Genomic DNA, 22,805 nt, shown 5'->3' with positions numbered 1-22,805 from the left:
GAGTTGATTTTTTGCAGAGGTGATTTTCTTTATAGCTTGAGTCTTTGGTTCCTAAATGTCTCTTGAAGTATGATGGACTTGCATAGTTTGTTCATGGTTTTTAAGGATGATGGCATGTCACACACAGTGTCACACATAGTTTGATTGAACGCACATCCTTTGATGTCAACAACAAAAGATATGGGAAGCATTTTTTTTGTTAATTTTTTTTTTTGTTATCCTAACCATGCGTGATTATATAGCTGCTGTCCTCGACCCTATCAGAACAGACATGTAACCCAACAGTTGAGAACCACTGACCTTAGACCTTGTGACATATTGTGTTTTCTGTAATGTTTTTTTGATGAGCTAATGTTTTCTCTATCCTGTTTTCTGTTTTGGTTTGGAGCATGAATAGTTAAAACATTCTTCAGTATATTATGCAGTTTCTTTTTTCTTTTGGAAAACCTGGATGATTTGGCATCAGCTGTGAAGAATTATGTGTATTTGTTTTTAGTACATTGTAATAGCGTTGCAATGTATACCTGTACTAACGAAATATCGTGATACCAAAATTTTTTTAACAGTATGATATCATCTTGTGGCTAATTTCAGTACCACACTACAGTCTGGTGCTATTAGCAAAATAGTCTGTCAAAATAAAAGTTCTGCCAAAATAAAAGCTCTGTTTTACTGGATGCATGAAACTGAAGACATTACGACAGAAAAATTCACTATTGTATAGAAAAATATAATATTCAGAGTAATAGCAATAATACTACTAATAACAATATTTGTATAAGTGGTTTTATTATTATTATTATTATTATTATCATTATTATTATTTATAATAATAATAATTATTGTTATTGTCCTTTAATAATAATAATTATTATTATTATCGTCCAGCAATAATAATAATTATTATCATTACAATCATTATTACAATTATTATTACATTTAAGCAGTATCATAAAATATAAAAACAAGTGTACTGAATTTTTAGTATCGTTACCGAGGTACCAGGGCTAGTTTTGTACCGAAGCCAAAATGTTGGTATTGGAGCAACCCTACATTGTAACATCAAACCCAAATCTGTTGGTTGCTGGGTTCTTCTTAGAGCTTCCTGTGGATGCCACTTGCTGCGTTCCTCTCAGGAGGTCCTTGTGGGATCTCCTGTATGTTTAGTTAGCACATTTGTTAAAACTTTTAACTTAAAAGGTATAAAGGTCTGTCACAGAGGCAGAACTTTGGGTTTAAATTCAAAAGAGCTATGCTACACACTTGCCATCAATAAACTCACAACCTCTGGTCTGCTAACTACAAGAAGATCTAACAGCTGTCTATATATTAATTTAGATACATTTTAAATGTAACAAAAAAAAACTGTTAAAATAAGCCCTGCTATAGAACGAAATGCTAGGATTCAAAACTGTTTTGTAAATAAGTGTATTTGGTTTGTCGTCCTCGCTTTAGGATGGACTTTGATGATGAGGATGGAGAGGGACACAGCAAATTTTCAAGGTAAACTTTATACATGATTACAGGCTTTTCAAACAGACAAATAAGATCATACATTTTGTTCTTTCTTTTATTGTTCGATCATGTCGGTTGACAGTGCCACAGAGTTTCTGCCATTTCAAGACGTATCTCCATTTGTTGTCCTCAACTTATGGTTTCCTTTCAGTCCATGTTCTTTTTAAAGGAGCTGTATCCATAGTTATGCTGCAGCTGATGGTAAAGGTCCTGCACTGTTAGCTCTTGCAATGGAATGGAGACACTGCCCCCTGCTGGAGATGGAGTTACTCCAGCAATTTCTCTCTCCACCCAAAAATTACAATTCTGTCATTACTCATGACGTTCCATGCCTTTATGCTGCTATTTTTTTTCTTCTTCTGTGGAACAAAAAAATTAACATTTTGAAGAATATTCATGTAGCACTTTTCCATACAACAACAGTTCATAGTGACCATGGCTGTCGAGCGTCAAAAAGGACAAAAACACCATGAAAGTATGAAATGTAGTCCATTTGACTTGCACGCCATAATTCAAATTTTTTAAAGACAAACCATAGCTTAATGTAGAAACTGTGCTAGAAAATGCCATTGGTTCTCACGTGTGTTGTACCACCAGTTCAAATATGTGGAATGGAGAATGAGATTTGAGACTGTTGCAGAGATATTGAGTGAATTACTATTGAAATTTTCATCTGTTCCTCTCATAAAGCTATTCTCATAGGGAATTTTATGGTGTTTTTTTCTTTTGTGATCACAATGAACTGTTGATGTATGGAAAGTGCTGTGTAAAAATGCTTCAAAATATCTCCTTTTGTGTTCCAAAAAAAAACAAATAATAGCATACCGGTGTGGAACAACATGAGTGAATAGGACAAAATGTTCATTCTGTGGTGAATTGTTCCTTTATAATGTAGCTATATGCTGCTACTACTACTACTACTACTACTACTACTACTAATTATATATATATTTACATACAGCTCTGGAAAAAATTAAGAGACCACTCCAAATGTTCAGTTTCTCTGGATTTACTATTTATAGGTATGTGTTTGTGTAAAATGAACATTTTTTTACATTTTATTCTATAAACTACTGACAACATTTCTCCCAAATTCCAAATAAAAATATTGTTATTGAGCATTTATTTGCAGAAAATGACAGCTGGTCAACATAACAAAAAAGATGCCCTGTTTCATTTATAAACAACACAATACTAATGTTTTAACTTAGGAAGAGTTCAGAATCAATATTTGGTGGAATAACCTTGATTTTCTATCACAGCTTTCTAGGGCTACCCCGACCAAAGATTTTCTTAGTCGACTAGTAGTCGTTAGTTTAAGCCATTGGTTGACTAGTTGTCACATGTTTATGATATTAATTTAATTACTTAAATATATATTTTTGGGGGGGGGCATCAGAAAATGGTTTGAGTTTCAGGGCTGAGAAAGAATATTATAAGTAACATTGCTAACACTGTTCTACATTACAGAGAAATACTAAACCGTAATAATGAGCCTTTAAAATATAAATTTTACAAGCGCACATGAAGCGAGCCGCAGTGACACCAGCAAAAGTGGTAATGATTCTGAATGTGTCAGAAAAACCAGCAAGGAGACTGTCTGAACATTTTGTTAATTTATAGAGAGAAATGCACATTAAGCTAAACATGCAGTAAGCGAGGTACTAATTTAGCTTCACCACTCCCCACGAACACTTGGATAAGCCTAATAGCACATATTTATCTAGGTTATCTAACGTTAGAGCAAGCGACCATGCTAAGTGGCTAACGTGAAATGATGTTTCAAATGGTAAGCCATGTTTGAGGTTGATGAATGATAGGCGAACGTTTGCCTGCAGAATTTGCATGTCACCTTCTTGGGGTCATCCTTTACCCTCTCGAAATTATCCCACTCTTTGGATTTCCTGCTCGACATAATTAATAACTGCATGGACTAGCCATGTAAACGATCATGTATGTCCATCACTGACTGCGTGACTTCGCCACTTCCTGTGGAGGTTTTGCTTTCTGCGACCAATCAAAACTTGGATGACCAAGACTCTTCTCATTGACTAACATTTAGTTGACTATTAGGGGGCAGCCCTACAGCTTTCATGTGTCTTTGCACGCTTTCCACCAGTCTTTCACATTGCTGTTAAGTGATTTTATGCCACTTCTGGCGCAAACATTCAAGCAGGAATTCAACACACTGGAATGGAATGGCTGCCATACATGGAGAGATGCTGATTTAAGAAACATTTGGATTGGTCTCTTAACTTTTTCCAGAGCTGTATATATTAGAGCTGTCATAATGCGGTAACACATGCAATTAATTTAAAATGTTTAGCGCATAAATTTTTCTTAATCGCGATTAACTCATTTATCGTTAATACAGCATAAACACTGGTGTGAAGGGCGGAACCTTTGTAATGTGTCCGCCCGGAGTTATTACACTGACGCACACGCCACAGCGCCAGAGCCCTTCTACCAAGGAAAGCCTACAAGCTAAGCATACACGGCGGTCCCATAGACATTCTATGGGCAGAACTGTCTTAACACGCTAAAGTTGAGCTTTACGCTCTCTTCTATGAGAGCCGCTGAGGTTATCTCATTAAATAAAAGAATCTCTGACAGCGCTTCCCTGTCAGTGATAAAATGATGGAGAAAGGAGCTCTTAGCGCTATTTGATGTACGAAACAAGCCCAGATGGGACTTGTGACAGAAATCAAGTATTTTTCAGCCTATGTAAGGCGCATGATGAGTTTAAAATGGTGTTCGACGCTGGTGTTGATGCCCTGACGTGAATCATGAATGAAGCTTCACTTTCAAAATCTGTGATTAATCACGATTAACTACATAAAATTGTGCGATTAATCGCGATTAAAAATTGTAATCGACTGACAGCACTAATATATATAATATATATATATATATTATATTGTGGCAGGGCGGAGGGTGGGGCCGGGTCGTGATTCCGCACACCGGCCCTGAATTAGGCTGATTAAGCCCGAGAGGGATAAGGCTGTCCGGAGATGGCAGTGTGACAGAGAGAGAGTTACGGACAGCTGTCCGACACCTGTGTGTGTGTATTTGTCTATTAGTTTATTAGTAAATTATCATTTATATAGCCAAGCCGGTTCTCACCTCCTCCTTTCCATTGAACTGTTACATATATATATATATATATATATATATATATAGTGCATTCAGAAATTATTCAGACCCCTTCATTTTTTCACATTTTGTTATGTTGCAGCCTTATGCTGAAAAGCTTTAAATTATTATTATTTTTCACATCAATCTACACTCCATACCCCATAATGACAAAGCAAAAACCAGATTTTTGATAACTTTGCAAATTTATTAAAAAGAAAAAACTGAAATATCACATTGACATAAGTATTCAGACCCTTTGCTATGACAATTGAATTTTAGCTCAGGTGCATCCCATTTCATTGGATCATCTTTGAGATGTTTCTGCACTTTGATTGGAGTCCACCTGTGGCAAATTCAATTGACTGGACATGATTTGGAAAGGCACACACCTGTCTATATGATCTCACAGCTGAAAATGCATATCAGAGCAAAAACCAAGCCATTAGGTCAAAGGAACTGCCCGCAGAACTCAGAGACAGGATTGTGTCGAGGAAAGGTTCTGGGGAAAGTTACAAAAAAATCTCGGCTCAGACTGGTCCAAAGGTTCACCTTCCAACAGGACAATGACCCTAAGCACACAGCCAAAACAACGCAAGAGTGGCTTAGGGAAAACTCTGTGAATGTCCTTTAATTGCCCAGCCAGAGCCCGAAATTGAACCCAATCGAACATCTTTGGAGAGACCTGAAACTGGCTGTCCACTGACGGTCCCCATCCAACCTGACAGAATTTGAGAGGATCCGCAGAGAAGAATGGCAGAATAATCCCCAAATCCAAGTGTGCAAAGCATACCCAAATAGACTTGAGGCTGTAATCGCTACCAAAGGTGCTTCAACTAAGTACTGAGTTAAGGGTCTGAATACTTATGTCAATGTGATATTTCAGTATATATATATATATATATATATATATATATATATATATATATATATATATATATATATATATATATATATAGATATATAAAAATTTGCAAAGTTATCAAAAAACTGTTTTTTCTTTGTCATTATGGGGTATACTCCATACCCCATAATGACAAAGAAAAAACAGTTTTTTGATAACTTTGCAAATTTTTATTTAGATTGATGTGAAGAAAAAATAATAATTTAAAGCATTTTAGCATAAGGCTACAACATAGAAAATTGTGGGAAAAAAAAATTCTGAATGCACTGGTGTATGTGTATATATATATATATATATATATATATATATATATATATATATATATATATATATATATATATATTATATATAGGCCTATGGTTCCAATGTATGTAATGCACAAGTTTTAAGAGTTTTAAAAGTTATGAGTTTTAGGTTTTGTTTTTGAAGGCAAAATATGTCCCTTAACGAGTGGCATACTTACTAAGGGAAGAAATGTTTTCTTACTCCGTCAGTGAGTTTATATCCTGTGATACAGACACATCAGGTTGTTTAGTTTGTCTTCATTGTTGTTTTTCATCATACAGTCATGATCTCTGTCCATTATTTTAACATATTAACACTGAAAAAAAATAAAATAAATGCAGATATTTAGAAAAAATATCTAAATATTCTCAAAACAAGATACATTCACCTGATAAGAACAACTGAATAACTTTTCATGGCTTGTTTTTAGAGAATCTGTCTTCAATATAAGTATATTTCATATTGTGGCACAAGTTACTCATTAAGAAGATAATTTTTTGCTGTGAGCACACAAATAAGCCATACAACACAAGATTTATAATCACATCTCTTTAGCAGCAATTATACAACCAAAACAGTATGTGTTTAAAAGTACTTAAGGCGATTTTGCAAATTTTATGATCTTTTTTTTCTCTTTTTTTCTCTTGTCAGGTATGACGATGATCAAATTCCTGGTGATAAGGAACGCTATGCCAGGTAGAGCTATCTCACGGAAGTTCCCTCAGGATAGCTAGAAATCAGGCTAGGCAGAACAGAAGGGCCCGCCTGCAGCCAACAGGACCCAACCTCATTCTTTCACCTTGACCACCGACTCTGTCTTGATGTAATCTTAAATGGGTATTTAATTATCCTCGGCTGAAACTCTCATCTGAAATTGTCGCGTTGCTTTGAGCCATTGCACTCTGTGGACTAATGCAGCAGCCTGGCCTTTGAAGATTTATTGGTTCATATTTTCCACTTAAGAGATGTATTGGTTGGTAATTGTCAGCCCTTTGTTTATTAGTCTCAGCTAAGTCGCAAAAATGAACTAAAAAGGTTGAGTGTCTTAAATTATCTTCTGTAGCACTTTTTTAACTGTAGTTTGACTCACGAGAAAGAAGTGTTGCAGTAGATCATCCAAAGATCTTTATCTTGCGTATTGCGCTCTCGTAACAAACGTTCCCTTCTTTCAATTTCCTGTGAGAAAAAGAGTTCGGAATTCTTCCTTTACAGTTGAAGTCAGAAGTTTACTGTAACAAGGTTTAAAATGGGCAAGGAGGAGGCAGGAACCAGCTGAACAGTCAAAATAATGTTTAATGAAAACTTAAAGACATAAACATAAACACACACGGCAGCTGCGTATGGCTCTCTCTTTCCCGAACTGCCACATCCGGCTCGACCTTATCCCTCTCCTCGGCTGATTAGCCCTCCACCTCATCACACTCCTCCCTCCTTTGCCTCAGGCCGGGGTACCCCCGACATGACGTTGCCTTTCTGGCCGCACCTGCCAGCAGGCTTTCCCCACCTTTTGAACTGGCTGCCTTTTTATCTCACCCTACTCTCACTGTGAACATAGAGATGGTAATTAGTCAGTTCATCTCAGGTGGAACTCCTTACACCTTTCTCTCTCCCCAGACGGGCACTTGACCACGCCCTCACCTCCGCATTTACATACACTTAGGTTGAAGTCATTAAATCTCATTTTTTAACCACTCCACAGATTTCATATTAGCAAACTATAGTTTTGGCAAGTCATTTAGGACATCTACTTTTTGCATGACATGAGTAATTTTTCCAACAATTGTTTACAGACAGACTGTTTCACTTTTAATTGACTATATCACAATTCCAGTGGGTCAGAAGTTTACATACACTAAGTTAACTGTGCCTTTAAGCAGCTTGGAAAATTCCAGAAAATGATGTCAAGCCTTTAGACAATTAGCCAATTAGCTTCTGATAGGAGGTGTACTGAACTGGAGGTGTACCTGTGGATGTATTTTAAGGCCTACCTTCAAACTCAGTGCCTCTTTGCTTGACATTATGGGAAAATCAAAATAAATCAGCCAAGACCTCAGAAAAAAAATTGTGGACCTCCACAAGTCTGGTTCATCCTTGGGAGCAATTTCCAAATGCCTGAAGGTACCACTTTCATCTGTACAAACAATAGTACACAAGTACAAACACCATGGGACCACGCAGCATCATACCGCTCAGGAAGGAGACACATTCTGTCTCCTAGAGATGAACGTAGTTTGGTGCGAAAAGTGAAAATCAATCCCAGAACAACAGCAAAGGTCCTTGTGAAGATGCTGGAGGAAACAGGTAGACAGGTATCTATATCCACTATATCGATATAACCTGAAAGGCTGCTCAGCAAGGAAGAAGCCACTGCTCCAAAACTGCCATAAAAAAAGCCAGACTACAGTTTGCAAGTACACATGGGGACAAAGATCTTACTTTTTGGAGAAATTTCCTCTGGTCTAATGAAACAAAAATTAAATCATTTGGCCATAATGACCATTGTTATGTTTGGAGGAAAAAGGGTGAGGCTTGCAAGCCGAAGAACACCATCCCAACCGTGAAGCATGGGGATGGCAGCATCATGTTGTGGGGGTGCTTTGCTGCAGGAGGGACTGATGCATTTTACAAAATAGATGGCATCATGAGGAAGGAAAAATATGTGGATATATTGAAGCAACATCTCAAGACATCAGCCAGGAAGTTAAAGCTCAGTCGCAAATGGGTCTTCCAAATGGACAATGACCCCAAGCATACGTCCAAAGTTGTGGCAAAATGGCTTAAGGACAACAAAGTCAAGGTATTGGAGTGGCCATCACAAAACCCTGACCTCAATCCGATAGGAAATTTGTGGGCAGAATTGAAAAAACATGTGCGAGCAAGGAGGCCTACAAACCTGACTCCGTTACACCAGTTCTGTCTGGAGGAATGGGCCAAAATTCCAGAAACTTATTGTGAGAAGTTTGTGGAAGGCTACCCAAAAGGTTTGACCCAAGTTAAACAATTTAAAGGCAATGCTACCAAATACTAACAAAGTGTATGTAAACTTCTGACCCACTGGGTATGTGATGAAAAAAATAAAAGCTGAAATAAATCATTCTCTCTACTATTATTCTGACATTTCACATTCTTAAAATAAAGTAGTGATCCTAACTGACCTAAGACAGGGAATGTTTGCTATGATTAAATATCAGGAATTGTGAAAACTGAGTTTAAATGTATTTGGCTAAGGTGTATGTAAACCTCTGACTTCAACTGTACATTTATAAATATTTTTTCAGCATTTATTGTGACAAATGCATGTGATATAATTATATGAGGGCAGCCAAAGGTAGATGATGTTTATAGTTTTACCGATTCTGTAGAAAGACTAATCTGGTTGCATTTTTGTTTTTTTGTATCAACACTTTTGACATCCCTAGTGGTAATTTTACCAAAACCTTTATCTTGAACAGTTCAGATGTTCGAAAATTGTTGTAGATGTGCTACATATCACTCATTACAAGGTAATAAAAGTCATATTGTTCCTTTCTCTTCGTCCAGAGAAAACCACAGTGAGATTGAGCGTCGTCGCCGCAATAAGATGACCCAGTACATCACAGAGCTGTCGGATATGGTGCCAACCTGCAGCGCGCTGGCGAGGAAACCAGACAAGCTAACTATCCTGCGCATGGCCGTCTCACACATGAAGTCCATGAGGGGAACAGGGAACACGTCAACTGACGGAGCTTATAAACCCTCATTCCTAACTGAACAGGTGCATAAAGAATATCTCACCTGACACATTTGATTTTGAACAGTGGTTCTTTACTGGTTTTACTTCAGGACCTAGATTTTACATTTGACATAAAGTGGTGACCCAGCAAAATACCAAAATTGTTTATCATACAAAGGTAACAAATGTTCTTATAAAGAAAAAATTGCATTTATTAGTATTACCAAGAACTGCATAGGACCAAAAATATGCAAATTATTAAAATTACATAGTTATAATGAATATAATTACTATAGGTGTAATGAATAATGAATAGCAAAAATGAAAATGTTGGTTTCTAAATGTCTCTCAAATTTTAATGGTTTCATGCTCTTGGCAAATAATTCACTGCGCTAAACACAATGTGGTCGGCAAAAAGCGTGTTTATCCTCGTGGCAAGTGACCCGTACTTATTCTTGACCTTGAATATTTTTTGTTCATGGTTTTTGAGGATGCGAGCATGTCACTCAACCTGTCCATGTTGGTATCTACTTAATTTGGCTTGCATCTACCAAGTGACAGATAAAAATACACTAAAATATTGTAGAGTTGGATTGGACACACAGTCTCTGACATCAAAAATAAACAAAAATTGCACTTTAGTATTTGCATTTAACATTTTTCCTGCTTTCTGCTACCCTATTAAAACAGGCCTGCTACTCAATTCAGGGTTATGACCCACTAGTTTAAAACCACTGATTTAGACTTTAAAAATCTGTCACCATTGCTCACAAGTTTTAGTTTAAACTTCATTTGAAACTTTTGGTTAACTGTAACAGGAACTAAAGCACTTAATTCTGGAAGCAGCCGATGGCTTTCTGTTCGTGGTGGCGGCTGAGACAGGCCGTGTTATCTACGTGTCGGACTCTGTGACACCCGTTCTCAACCATCCACAGTCTGAGTGGTTTGGCAGCACGCTGTTTGAGCAGGTCCATCCGGATGATGTGGACAAACTGAGGGAACAGCTGAGCACATCCGAGAACTCCATGACTGGTAAGAGATGAGGCTTTGCATTGACAGAACAGTAGAAGACAGGAAGTTATTGCGAAGACAGAGGGGGAACGGAATAAGGCCCAGCACATACTTTGCACCCAAAGATCTGTAACAGCTGGAGAGAGCTATCCATTGGCATTTACATTAATCTCAATGGCAGTTGTTGGCTTGTGCATGCAATAGAATCAAATTGCAAAACAAATTGAAAGGTCATCATGACTGCCAGTAAGGGGCGAATTGCGACAGTTCACCCCCCACATTTCCAAAACAACACCTGCTCAGGGAATAGTTTACCCAAAAATCTAAATTATGTCTACATTTATGTTGTTCCAAACCAGCAGGACTTTCTTCCGTGAAACACAAATAGAGAAGTATTTCTGAATGTCCATTTTAAATTGAAAGCAACCAGTAACCAAACATGACAAAAAAGTAGAGGTAATTGTAGTGTACCCCATCGGAATTAAAAGTGCTACAAAAGTGTGTAATGTGGCCCCTTTAATACTCAACTACTAGGAACATTTAAGCCTGTGCAATAGATGTCTCTGTGATAAGATTGAGTTCGTGGGCGATGGAGGAGTCAGGAGACAGTGAATAGCCAAACACACAAACAGGTCAATAGTAACAAACACAACTACAGGAACAGTCTCTGGTCTCTCTCTCCCATTCTGACGCTCTGGCATGCCTTTTCAGGTCTCCCTCCACCATCACTATAATTAGAGACAGGTGTTAGAGATAATTACGACCCAGGTGACGAGCCATACCGCTCTCTCTCTCCCGCAGACCGACACATGACCATGACCCCTATGCCACATACCCCCACCGCCGACTCAGGCCGGGGCAAAATCCGGCCTGCCTACTCCCCCCCCATTTCTGGAGAGAAAGTCAGCCATGACCATCTGCACCCCCGATCTGTAGACTACCTCGAATTTAAAGGGCTGAAAGATCGCGTTAGTATCCTTCATGTGGTGGAGCCACTGCAGAGGAGCGTGATCGGAGCAGAGGGTGAAGGCCCGCCCCAACAGGTAGTAGCGGAGGGTAAGAACAGCCCACTTAATCGCAAGCACTCCTTCTCGATGGTATTATACTTTATCTCCCTGAAGGAGAGCTTGCAACTAATAAACAGCACTGGCCGTTTCTCCCCTCCCACCTCCTGCGAGAGCACCGCCCCCAGCCCCCTGTCAGATGCATCAGTCTGTAAAATAAAGGGGAGAGAGAAGTCAGGTGCATGCAAAAGCGGCCCCCCACAAAGTGCAGACTTTACCTTCAGGAAAGCCTGTTGGCATGACTCTGTCCACTGGACCTGGGGCCCCCTTTTTAGTAAGGTCAGTAAGTGGGCTGGTGACATCAGTGTAACTAGGCACAAACCTCCGGTAGTAGCCAGCCAACCCCAAAAACTGCCTTACCTCCTTTTGGGTCTTGGGTGTCAGGCAGGCCGTGATCGCCGCGGTTTTGTTAACCTGTGGTCGCACCTGCCCATGACCCAAGTGGAACCCCAGATACCTAACTTCCACCCGCCCAATTGCACACTTCTTCTGGTTGGCTGTGAGTCCCGCCTGCCACAGCGCTCTCAGGACAGCCCTCAGATGTTGCATATGCCGCCACCAGTCATTACAATAAATTATGATATCTTCTAGATATGCGGCGGTAAATGCCGTATGCGGTCTGAGGATCTTGTCCATGAGGTGCTGAAAGTGGCTGGGGCTTAGAACAAACCGAACAGAAGCGTCACGAATTGGTGTAATTCGAACGGTGCGAAAAAGCCATTTGGCGCAGGCCCAACCGATCAAGTAACTCATCAATTCGCGGCATTGGATAAGTGTCAAATTTGGACACCGCGTTCAGAACTACCGGGCTGGCCCAATCGCTGTGTGACTCTGAGAATTCCGGGCAATGTCTGTTAGCTGCGACGGTGAGAGGTGGTCTCCACAAAGGACCGGGATGAATGAATTTGGATTGGGAGTTAACCCCGGCCCGAGCTCCGCCCTCTCCGGAACTACCATCGCTAAGGCTACAGGAACCGCCTCCCTCCATGGTTTGAGGAGGTTGAGGTGGTAGATTTGACGTGCCCCTCTCCTATCCGTTCACCTAACCTCATAACTTCTCGTCGTGTGACCTCAAAGGATCCTTGCCACTTGGCGAGTGATTTGGAGCTCGAAGTGGGCAGCAATACAAGCACTTTATCTCCCTGTGCGAATTCCCGTAGCCGAATGCCCCTGTCATACAGTTGGTGTTGATGTTCTTGCGATTGGAGCAAATTTTTCTGTGTTACCTGCCCCAAAGTGTGGAGTTTTGCACTAAGGTCCAGAATGTATTGAATTAGATTTTTGCTATTCGAAGGTCCTTCCTCCCAAGCTTCCCATATGACGTTGAGCACACCGCACGGCCGCCACCCATACAGTAGCTCAAATGGGGAAAACCCTGTGGAGGCTTGCGGGACCTCTCGTACTGCAAACAGCAGGGGTTCAAGCCACTTATCCCAATTCTTCATGTACGAACTTACAAATCATGTTTTTTAATGTCTTATTAAATTGTTCAACCAACCCGTCGGTTTGTGGGTGATAAACGCTGGTGCAAATCGATTAAATGCCTAATAATTTGTATAGTTCGCGTAGTATACGTGACATGAATGTTGTGCCTTGATCAGTGAAGATTTCCTTTGGAATCCCCACTTGGGAGATTATTCTGAAGAGTGCCTCTGCAACATTACGTGCTGAGATGTTGTGCAGGGGCACTGCTTCCGGATATCGCGTTGCATAGTCCACCAGAACTAATACAAAGCGATGGCCGTGTGCAGTCCACTCTAATGGCCCGACGAGGTCCATGGCAATTCTCTCGAAGGGGACCTCGATCAACGGCAGAGGCCGCAATGGTGCTTTTGGGGTGGCTGGTGGATTCACCAACTGACATTCACAGCACGCCGCACACCATTTGCGTATGTCGCCGTGAATGCCCAGCCAAAAGAAACGGGCCATTGTACGGTTCAAAGTCTTATTGTGACCTAAGTGACCAGCCATTGGGTTATAGTGAGCCACCTGGAAGAGTGTTTCCTGACGGCTCTTTGGTACTAACAGCTGAGTTGCATTCTCTTTGGTCTGAGTGTCCTGCATCACTCAATACAATTGCTCTTTAATAATAGAAAAGTTTTGGTATGTGAGCGCAACATTAGGCTAGAGCTGTTGAATATCACTTTCACTTGAGGGACTCATGACTGCTCCAGAGGGAAATCCCCCTCAGGGAAGCCCCTGTGTATGGGAATTCCCTCGTCTGCGTCATCATGATGTGGAGCAGACGGCGAAGGTCCTGGCACCGCCTCTCCAGCCATAGTGTCGCACATCACACACCACAACATTACTTTGCAGGACCCATCCACACACATTACCCTCAATAAATATTTAAAGCCAGGCCAATTGGTTCCCAGAATTAGTGGATGGGTGAGGCTGGAATTAACCACGGCCTCGACTCTATGCCTTTTCCCCCTGGATCGTATCTTAGTGGTAACCACTGGATACTTGTGAATGTCACCATGCACACACCTCACCTGTTTATACTTATCCAGTGCCCCGCCTTGCACCAAGCGTTGGTGGATAGAGGTTTGGGAACAACCCGAATCCACCAAAGCTTGATGTGTATCCCCTTTTACCTGATACGCCCCCGCCCGATCGGGGGCGGCCTACGGAGCATCAGGGATCAGGATCAGTGTCCCCACCTCCATCACCGGACATTGATCCTGGCAGTGCCTGGCTTCCCCACAACTCCGACAGACCAGCCCAGGCTTTCCTCTCACACTCATGGGGACGGTCTCGCCAGCCTGGGGAGGAGAGCGGAGAGAGACAGGGGGAGTATGAGGAACGGACAAGGGGAGGGGTTTGGGTGGGGCTCCTCCCCTCTTCCAGGGAGACGGAACAGGACGGAGGTGGGAGGGACAAGGGGAGGGGGACGAATGAGACACAGGGGGTGGAGAGAGAGGAGAGAAGAAAATAAACACTGCATCACTGTCTCCTGGAAATGCCATCATGTTGTCCTCTGCCAGCTGGACGGCCTCCTCCAGCGATGCCGGGTGGTGGAACTGGACCCACTCGGACATTCTTCGAGGCAGCTGGGAGACGAACTGCTCCAGTTCCACCAGATCGATGACATCCACGGCGCCGCGGGTTCCCTCTGCCAGCAACCATTTCTGGCCGGCATCCCGGAGCTGTTGGGCAAAAGCAAACGGGCGGTCGTGCCTCCCGAAGCTCAGGGACCTGAAGAGCTGACGACTCTGTTCGGGGCTATGACCAACCTGTTGCTGGATGGCTTTCCTCAGCTGTTGATAGTTAAGGAGGCTGGCGGCGGGAAGTTGTTGTGTCACTAGCTGTGCCTCCCCGGAGAGTAGGGGCAGTAAGCGGCCGCCCACTGGTCAGGAGGTCACTTCCATACCTCGGCCGTCTTTTCAAACAAATCTAGGAAGGCCTCTGGGTCGTCACTTGGCCCCATTCTCGTCAGAGACACAGGTGGGGTTGGCTCCGGGGGGGTTGCAATGCCAGCCCCCTCTCTGGCGATCAGGCTCCGGAATACCTGCCAGTCCTCCGCTTGTGCCTGGAGTAGGGCTTGGAACCATTGTTCCAGCTCCAGGCGTAGCAGTATGAGGGCTTGGTGTTGGTCTTGCTGGATGCTGGCGAGGGACTTGATAACTTCGTCCAGCGTTGTAGACTCCATAATGGCGTTATCCTCCAAAGCCGGGTTTTCGGCACTACTGTGATAAGATTGAGCTCGTGGGCGATGGAGGAGTCAGGAGACAGCGAATAGTTGGGGTGAGTATTTATTCACTCTTTCAGCGTCACACAGAAACTAAAACGAAAAGGGCTCTTGGTGGCCAAACACACAGACAGGACAATAGTAACAAACACAACTACAGGAACAGGCTGTGGTATCTCTCTCCCACTCTGAAGCGCTGGCTTGCCTTTTCAGGTCTCCCTCCGCTATCACTATAATTAGAGACAGGTGTTAGAGATAATTACGACCCAGGTGACCGCTTTCTCTCTCCCGCAGACCGCCTTTCAAATAATCCGCTTCTTGTTTATGAGAAATTTGTATTCAGCGTTTGAACAACCTGTCCAAAGTTGAGCTAACTAACTTTATATGAATATATTATTGCAAACATTTGCTGTTGCGTTTAAGCTATTTGTTTCTTGCATGGTCAAAAATAAAACAAAAACAAGTTCTCAAGTGATCAGAATCTTAACTGAGTTTATTGGCAAAGGATACAATAAACATACAATACATCATAAACATTCAAGATATACAGTATGGAGGTAGAAGGATACAAATATTTTGAAGTAATGTTCATCAAGTACAGATGTGAGAGGAGGTTAGAGGAATAGCTTACTTGAAAAAGGTCAATAAAATTTCAGAGCGTCGGTTAAAGGTAAAGGCTCAGGTATACTTCGTTTTTCCACGTGTCGTTCCATCTCGCACACAGTCGAGTCCTCAGCCTTTCAAAGCATCTTTAATACTGTCAGTGGTAGGTGCATGTGCTGACAACGCACACAGACAAGGACTGTCAGCGTGTCAAGAAAAACTGGGCTGCAAACCAAAGTATACTTTGGCCTTAAGTATATCAGTGAAGAAAATTTGTTTCTTTCTGTTCTTACACAAAGCTTTCGTAGGGGTTCAGAAGAATTGGGATGTTATATAGTGCATACATATAGACTACTTTTATGGAGTTGTTTTTTTTTTTTTGGTGCTTAACAGCTGTGGTCACTAGTGGTCGACTAATATATCGCAGAGGCCAAACAATCTACAGATATTCAGAATTTTTTAAATAATGGCATCAGCCGATAAATTTTCCCGTTTGGCCGATCAGTTTCTCAAGTCGTGAGGGCACAGAGAATCACCTGCTTGCATGTGAAGGAGCTGTTAGAAACACTGTTCCTCTGACTCATGAATGTTGCATGACAATCAGTCCGAGACACTTTAAGCAGTTGGTCCGGGCTGTGTAAACTGAAAGCTGTCCGGAGATTGCTGCTCACTGGAATCGCACTTTCGTTTGAGAGCAACTTAAAAGTAAAAGCGCTTCACATTCACTATAAGTAAATGTCATACTCACTGTGAACTGTATGTACAATTAGTTTGATTCGGTCTTTTGTGAGAAAATGCGATTGCTAATGTGCATGTGCCATCTGTGGTTGCTGGACCACTGTGTGCACTGTTGTTATTTCCTTCTAATATATTTAACATTTTTGGTAATACTTTCTATGAAGCCCATATTTATAATGCATTGTAATGGCATTATAAATGCACCATTATATATTCATAATGGCTCATAATAGACCTTATGTCATAGCTTCTCATAAATTTTTTTAACTACAGCTATAATACATTGTAATATTTATCCGATTCATAGTTATACCTTAAAGAGTATAATTCATTATATACAATCATCATCCAATTTTATCTGCAGAAGTTGTAATGTAATATATACACTGGCATCCAAAAGTTTGGAATAATGTCCAGATTTTGCCGTTTTGTTAAGAAATTGGTACTTTAATTCACCAAAGTGGCATTCAACTGATCACAAAGTATAGTCAGGACATTACTGGTAAAAATAGCACCATCACTATTTGAAAAAAGTCATTTTTCATCAAATCTAAACCCCATTTCCAGCAGCGATCACTCCAACACCTTATCCTTGAGTAATCATGCAAAATTGCTAATTTGGTAATAGAAAATCACTTGCCATTATATCAAACACATCTAAAAAAGATATTTGGTTCATTCAATGAAGCTTAACATTGTCTTTGTGTTTGTTTTTGAGTTGCCACAGTATGCAATAGACTGGCATGTCTTAAAGTCAATATTAGATCAAAAATGCCAAAAAAGAAACCGCTTTCTCTAGAAACTCATCAGTCAATCATTGTTTTGAGGAATGAAGGCTGTACAATGCTTGAAATTGCCAAAAAACTGAAGATTTCATACAAAGGTGTACACTACAGTCTTCAAAGACTAAGGACAACTGGCTCTAACAAGGACAGAAAGAGATGTGGAAGGCCAGATGTACAACTAAACAAGAGTATAAGTACAAGTACTTATAATATAGTATAAGTATAGTAGTCTCTAGTTTGAGAAATAGATGCCTCACATGTCCTCAGCTGACAGCTTCATTAAATTCTACCCGCTCAACACCAGTTTCATGTACAACAGTAAAGAGAACACTCAGGGGTGCAGGCCTTATGGGAAGAATTGCAAAGAAAAAGCCACTTTTGAAACAGAAAAACAAAAAGAAAAGGTTAGAGTGGGCAAAGAACAGACATTGGACAACAGATAATTGGAAAAGAGTGTTATGGATCTTAACCCCATTGAGCTTTTGTGGGATCAGCTAGACTGTAAGGAGAGGTGCCCGACAAGACAGCCACATCTATGGCAAGTGCTACAGGAAGCGTGGGGTGAAATGTCACCTGAGTAATCTGGACAAACTGACAGCTAGAATGCCAAGGATCTGCAAAGTTGTCATTGCTGCACGTGGAGGATTTTTTGATGAGAACTCTTTTAAGTAGTTTTAAGAAGTTCTGAACATTTTTTCAAATTGTAATAGTAATTTTTCATGTTATTAATGTCCTGACTATACACTGTGATCAGTTGAATGCCACTTTGGTGAATAGAAGTACCAATTTCTTTCCATAAGAGCAAAATCTGTACATAATTCCAAACCTTTGGCCGCCAGTGTACATACAGAATATCAGGTAAAGTGCTGTCATGCAAAAGCAGCATAGTGTAAACAGTCAAAAGGTTTCATGAGGTGATCATATACCATTATAAATGTTCTTGGCCTTCTTTAAGTAAAGTTACAAAACTATTATCTTCTTATAAACAGCCATAACATAAACTTAATACATAAGTCAAACTTATATAATGGAAGTTCTATATAATGCACAGTATACAAAGGAAAACACATTCACAATGTAAATTTGAAGACATGAAGAATATTCCCATGTAATTTTGACTAAGTGTAACATAGGTCGTAGGCCTGATGAAAATATATAATAAAACAAAAAATATCATAAATGAAGAGGAGTATTGAGATATTGAGTACTGTGCAAAAGCCTTAAGCACATACAATGTATCACAAAAATATGTACCTTAAGATGGTTATTTATATCTTCATATATATAATATATGATATATACATTTTAGACTTACAAACAGATATAACAGAATAGAAAAGAAGAACAGGGAGCCCTACAACAGATGAATGGCATGGCCCGACATAGCCCCACACTGAACATCGAGTCTGGGATTACATGAAGAGATACAGTGCATCCGGAAAGTATTCACAGCGCTTCACTTTTTCCACATTTTGTTATGTTACAGCCTTATTCCAAAATGGATTAAATTCATTATTTTCGTCAAAATTCTACAAACAATACCCCATAATGACAATGTGAAAGAAGTTTGTTTGAAATCTTTGCAAATTTATTAAAAATAAAAAAACGAAAAAAAAATCACATGTACATAAGTATTCACAGCCTTTGCCATGACACTCAAAATTGAGCTCAGGTGCATCCTGTTTCCACTGATCATCCTTGAGATGTTTCTAAAACTTGACTGGAGTCCACCTGTGGTAAATTCAGTTGATTGGACATGATTTGGAAGGGCACACACCTGTCTATATAAGGTCTCACAGTTAACAGTGCATGTCAGAGCACAAACCAAGCCATGAAGTCCAAGGAGTTGTCTGTAGACCTCCGAGACAGGATTGTATCGAGGCACAGATCTGGGGAAGGGTACAGAAAAATTTCTGCAGCATTGAAGGTCCCAATGAGCACAGTGGCCTCCATCATCCGTAAATGGAAGAAGTTTGGAACCACCAGGACTCTTCCTAGAGCTGGCCGCCTGGCCAAACTGAGCTATCGGGGGAGAAGGGCCTTAGTCAGGCAGGTGACCAAGAACCTGATGGCCACTCTGACAGTGCTCGAGCATTTCTCTGTGGAGAGAGGAGAACCTTCCAGAAGAACAACCATCTCTACAGCACTCCACCAATCAGACCTGTATGGTAGAGTGGCCAGACGGAAGTCACTCCTCAGCAAAAGGCACATGACAGCCCGCCTGGAGTTTGCCAAAAGGCACCTGAAGGACTTTCAGACCGTGAGAAACAAAATTCTCTGGTCTGATGAAACAAAGATTGAACTCTTTGGCCTGAATGGCAAGCGTCATGTCTGGAGGAAACCAGGCACCGCTCATCACCTGGCCAATACCATCCCTACAGTGAAGCATGGTGGTGGCAGCATCATGCTGTGGGGATGTTTTTCAGCAGCAGGAACTGGGAGACTAGTCAGGATCGAGGGAAAGATGAATGCAGCAATGTACAGAGACATCCTTGATGAAAACCTGCTCCAGAGCACTCTGGACCTCAGACTGGGGCGAAGGTTCATCTTCCAGCAGGACAACGACCCTAAGCACACAGCCAAGATAACAAAGGAGTGGCTACAGGACAACTCTGTGAATGTCCTTGAGTGGCCCAGCCAGAGCCCAGACTTGAACCCGATTGAACATCTCTGGAGAGATCTGAAAATGGCTGTGCACCGACGCTCCCCATCCAACCTGATGGAGCTTGAGAGGTCCTGCAAAGAAGAATGGGAGAAACTGCCCAAAAATAGCTGTGCCAAGCTTGTAGCATCATACTCAAAAAGACTTGAGGCTGTAATTGGTGCCAAAGGTGCTTCAACAAAGTATTGAGCAAAGGCTGTGAATACTTATGTACATGTGATTTTTTTTTTTTTTTTTTTTTTTTTTTTAATAAATTTGCAAAGATTTCAAACAAAGTTCTTTCACATTGTCATTATGGGGTATTGTTTGTAGAATTTAATGAGAAAATAATGAATTTAAATTTTGGAATAAGGCTGTAACATAACAAAATGTGGAAAAAGTGAAGCGCTGTGAATACTTTCCGGATGCACTGTAGAAGTAATTGAGATAGCCCAAATAGATAGAAGAACTGTGGTGAATTCTCTAAGAAGCTTAGAACATCCTATCTGCCAACAACCAAGTGTCTAGGTGTACCAAGGACAATTAGTGCTGTTTTGAAGGCAAAGGTGGTCACACCAAATATTGATTTAGCTTTTTTATTTTTACTGGACTTTGTATGATGTTAATTGAGGAATGAAAACTATTTATGGCATTATTTTTTAAGAAATCCTCACTATGCAAAATTTTTCATAAGTGCCTAAAACTTTTGCACAGTACTGTATATACTGTATATAAACCAAAACATTATGACCACTTACAGGTGAAGCGAATAATGTTGATCATCTCCTAACAAGTCCACATGTAAAGATCTGGGTAGATTAGATGGTAAGCGAACAATCAGTTCTCGTAGTTAACGTGCTGAATGCAGGAGAAATGGGCAGGAGTAAAGACATGAGCAACTTTGACAAGGGCCAAATTGTTATGGCCAGATGACTGGGTCAGAGCATCTCTGAAATGGCATGGCTTGTGGGGTGATCCCGGTCAGCAGTGGTGAATTACCTACTGACAGTGGTCTAAGGAAGGACAAACCACAAACCAGCGTCAAGGTGCTGGTTGTCCAAGGCTCATCGATGCGCGAGGGAAACAAAGGCTATCCCATTTGGTCCGAACCAAGAGAAGGTGTACTGTGGCACAAGAAAATTTGAATGATGGTTACGGGAGGAATGTGTCACAACACACAGTGCATTGCACCCTGCAGCATATGGGGCTGCATAGCCGCCGACCGGTCAGAGTGCCCATGATGACCCCTGTCCACCATCGAAAGAACCTACAATGGGCACGCGAGCATCAGAACTGGATCTCGGAGCAGTGGAAGGTCGCCTGGTCCAATGAGTCGGTGGAGGGAGTTTGATGCTCTGGGCAATATTTTGCTGGGAAACAGTGGGTCCGGCCATTCATGTGGATGTCAATTTGACACGTGCCACCTACCTAAACATCATTGCAGCCCAGGTACACTCCTTCATGGCAATGGTATACCCTGATGGCAGTGGCCTCTTTCAGCAGGTATGCCACACTGCACACATTATTCAGGAATGGCTTGAAGAATGTGATAAAGAGTTCAAGGTGTTGCCCTGGCCTGCAAATTCCCCAGATCTCAGTCTGATTGAACATCTGTGGGATGTGCTGGACCAACAAGTCCGATCCACATCGCAACTTACAGGACTTGAAGGATCAGCTGCTAATGTCTTGGTGACAGATACCACAGGACAACTTCAGGGGTCTTGCAGAGCCCATGCCTTGGTGGGTCGGCGTTTTGGTGACACGCGGAGGACCAACAGCATATTAGGCAGGCGGTCATTATGTTTTGGCTCACCAGTGTATAGAGTAGATACTGTTTATGGGTAATTCTCTCATTAATCTGTGTAAAAATAATTTATAGGCCTATAGATGTTTTGTGAGAACTTTCAATATTAACTGTAACACTGGCCAAAAGTAATTTTAACACTTACTGGGTCTGTTCCAAAACCTACTGAGCTGCCTCCTGAGGCATCGTAATTGTTATAGTTTACTTTGATGTTGTTTCTTCATCAAATAACAATGCCAATTGTAAATCAAGTATATCACTGAAACAACAGCGCCACCTTCAGTAAGCATGTAAAATGTATGTGTAGTACACGCATATGGGATACAGATAATTCACCATTGTTGCACAGAAAATATTACATTAATATAGTACTAATTTCTCTTGAAATAAACATAGAAATAGATATCCTGTGATAGTAAACTTGTAATGATATGATATACTGTATATCATAAAAAATATCATTTATGGAAGTGCAAAAAAAAATAAAAATAAAAAATAACCTACATACATACCTAGGGTCTCTAATGACCCTATAAACTTTTGGTACTGAAAGGAATAGTTCACCCAAAAATGAAAATTCATTATTTATTCACCCTCATGCCATCCCAGATGTGTATGACTTTCTTTCTTCTGCGGAACACAAATTAAGATATTTAGAAGAATATCTCATCTCTGTTGGTTCTCACAATGCAAGTGAATTGGTGCCAAAATGTTGATGCTCCAAAAAGCACATAAAGACAGCATAAAAGTAATCCATATGACTCCAGTGGTTAAATCCATATGTTCAGAAGATGATAGATGTGGGTGAGAAACAGAAAATGTTTAAGTCCATTTTTGCTAGAAATTCTTCTCTCTGTCCAGTAGGGTGTGTATGCATGAAGAATGTGAATCACCAAAAACACAAGAATGGGAAAGTTAAG

General features: G+C 40.9%; 1 protein-coding gene across 13 annotated transcripts in view; it reads left to right on the top strand.

Annotated features, from left to right (window-relative positions):
• LOC127452865 (aryl hydrocarbon receptor nuclear translocator 2-like) overlaps nt 1-22,805 on the top strand; it is a 1,027,890-nt gene that overhangs the window by 831,733 nt on the left and 173,352 nt on the right. For 8 of the 13 annotated variants that reach the window (XM_051718707.1, XM_051718689.1, XM_051718730.1 and 5 more), the window contains 4 exons: nt 1,456-1,503; nt 6,488-6,532; nt 9,377-9,590; nt 10,367-10,580. In XM_051718707.1, the coding sequence (XP_051574667.1) occupies nt 1,456-1,503; nt 6,488-6,532; nt 9,377-9,590; nt 10,367-10,580 (521 nt within the window). Of the gene's footprint in view, nt 1-1,455; nt 1,504-6,487; nt 6,674-9,376; nt 9,591-10,366; nt 10,581-22,805 lie in introns of all 13 variants that reach the window. The other 5 variants (XM_051718748.1, XM_051718716.1, XM_051718738.1 and 2 more) reach the window with 3 other exon arrangements.

This window comes from Myxocyprinus asiaticus, chromosome 2 (genome assembly GCF_019703515.2).
Source record: "Myxocyprinus asiaticus isolate MX2 ecotype Aquarium Trade chromosome 2, UBuf_Myxa_2, whole genome shotgun sequence".
Classification (NCBI taxonomy): domain Eukaryota; kingdom Metazoa; phylum Chordata; class Actinopteri; order Cypriniformes; family Catostomidae; genus Myxocyprinus; species Myxocyprinus asiaticus.
This window is presented reverse-complemented; position numbering and strand designations above follow the sequence as displayed.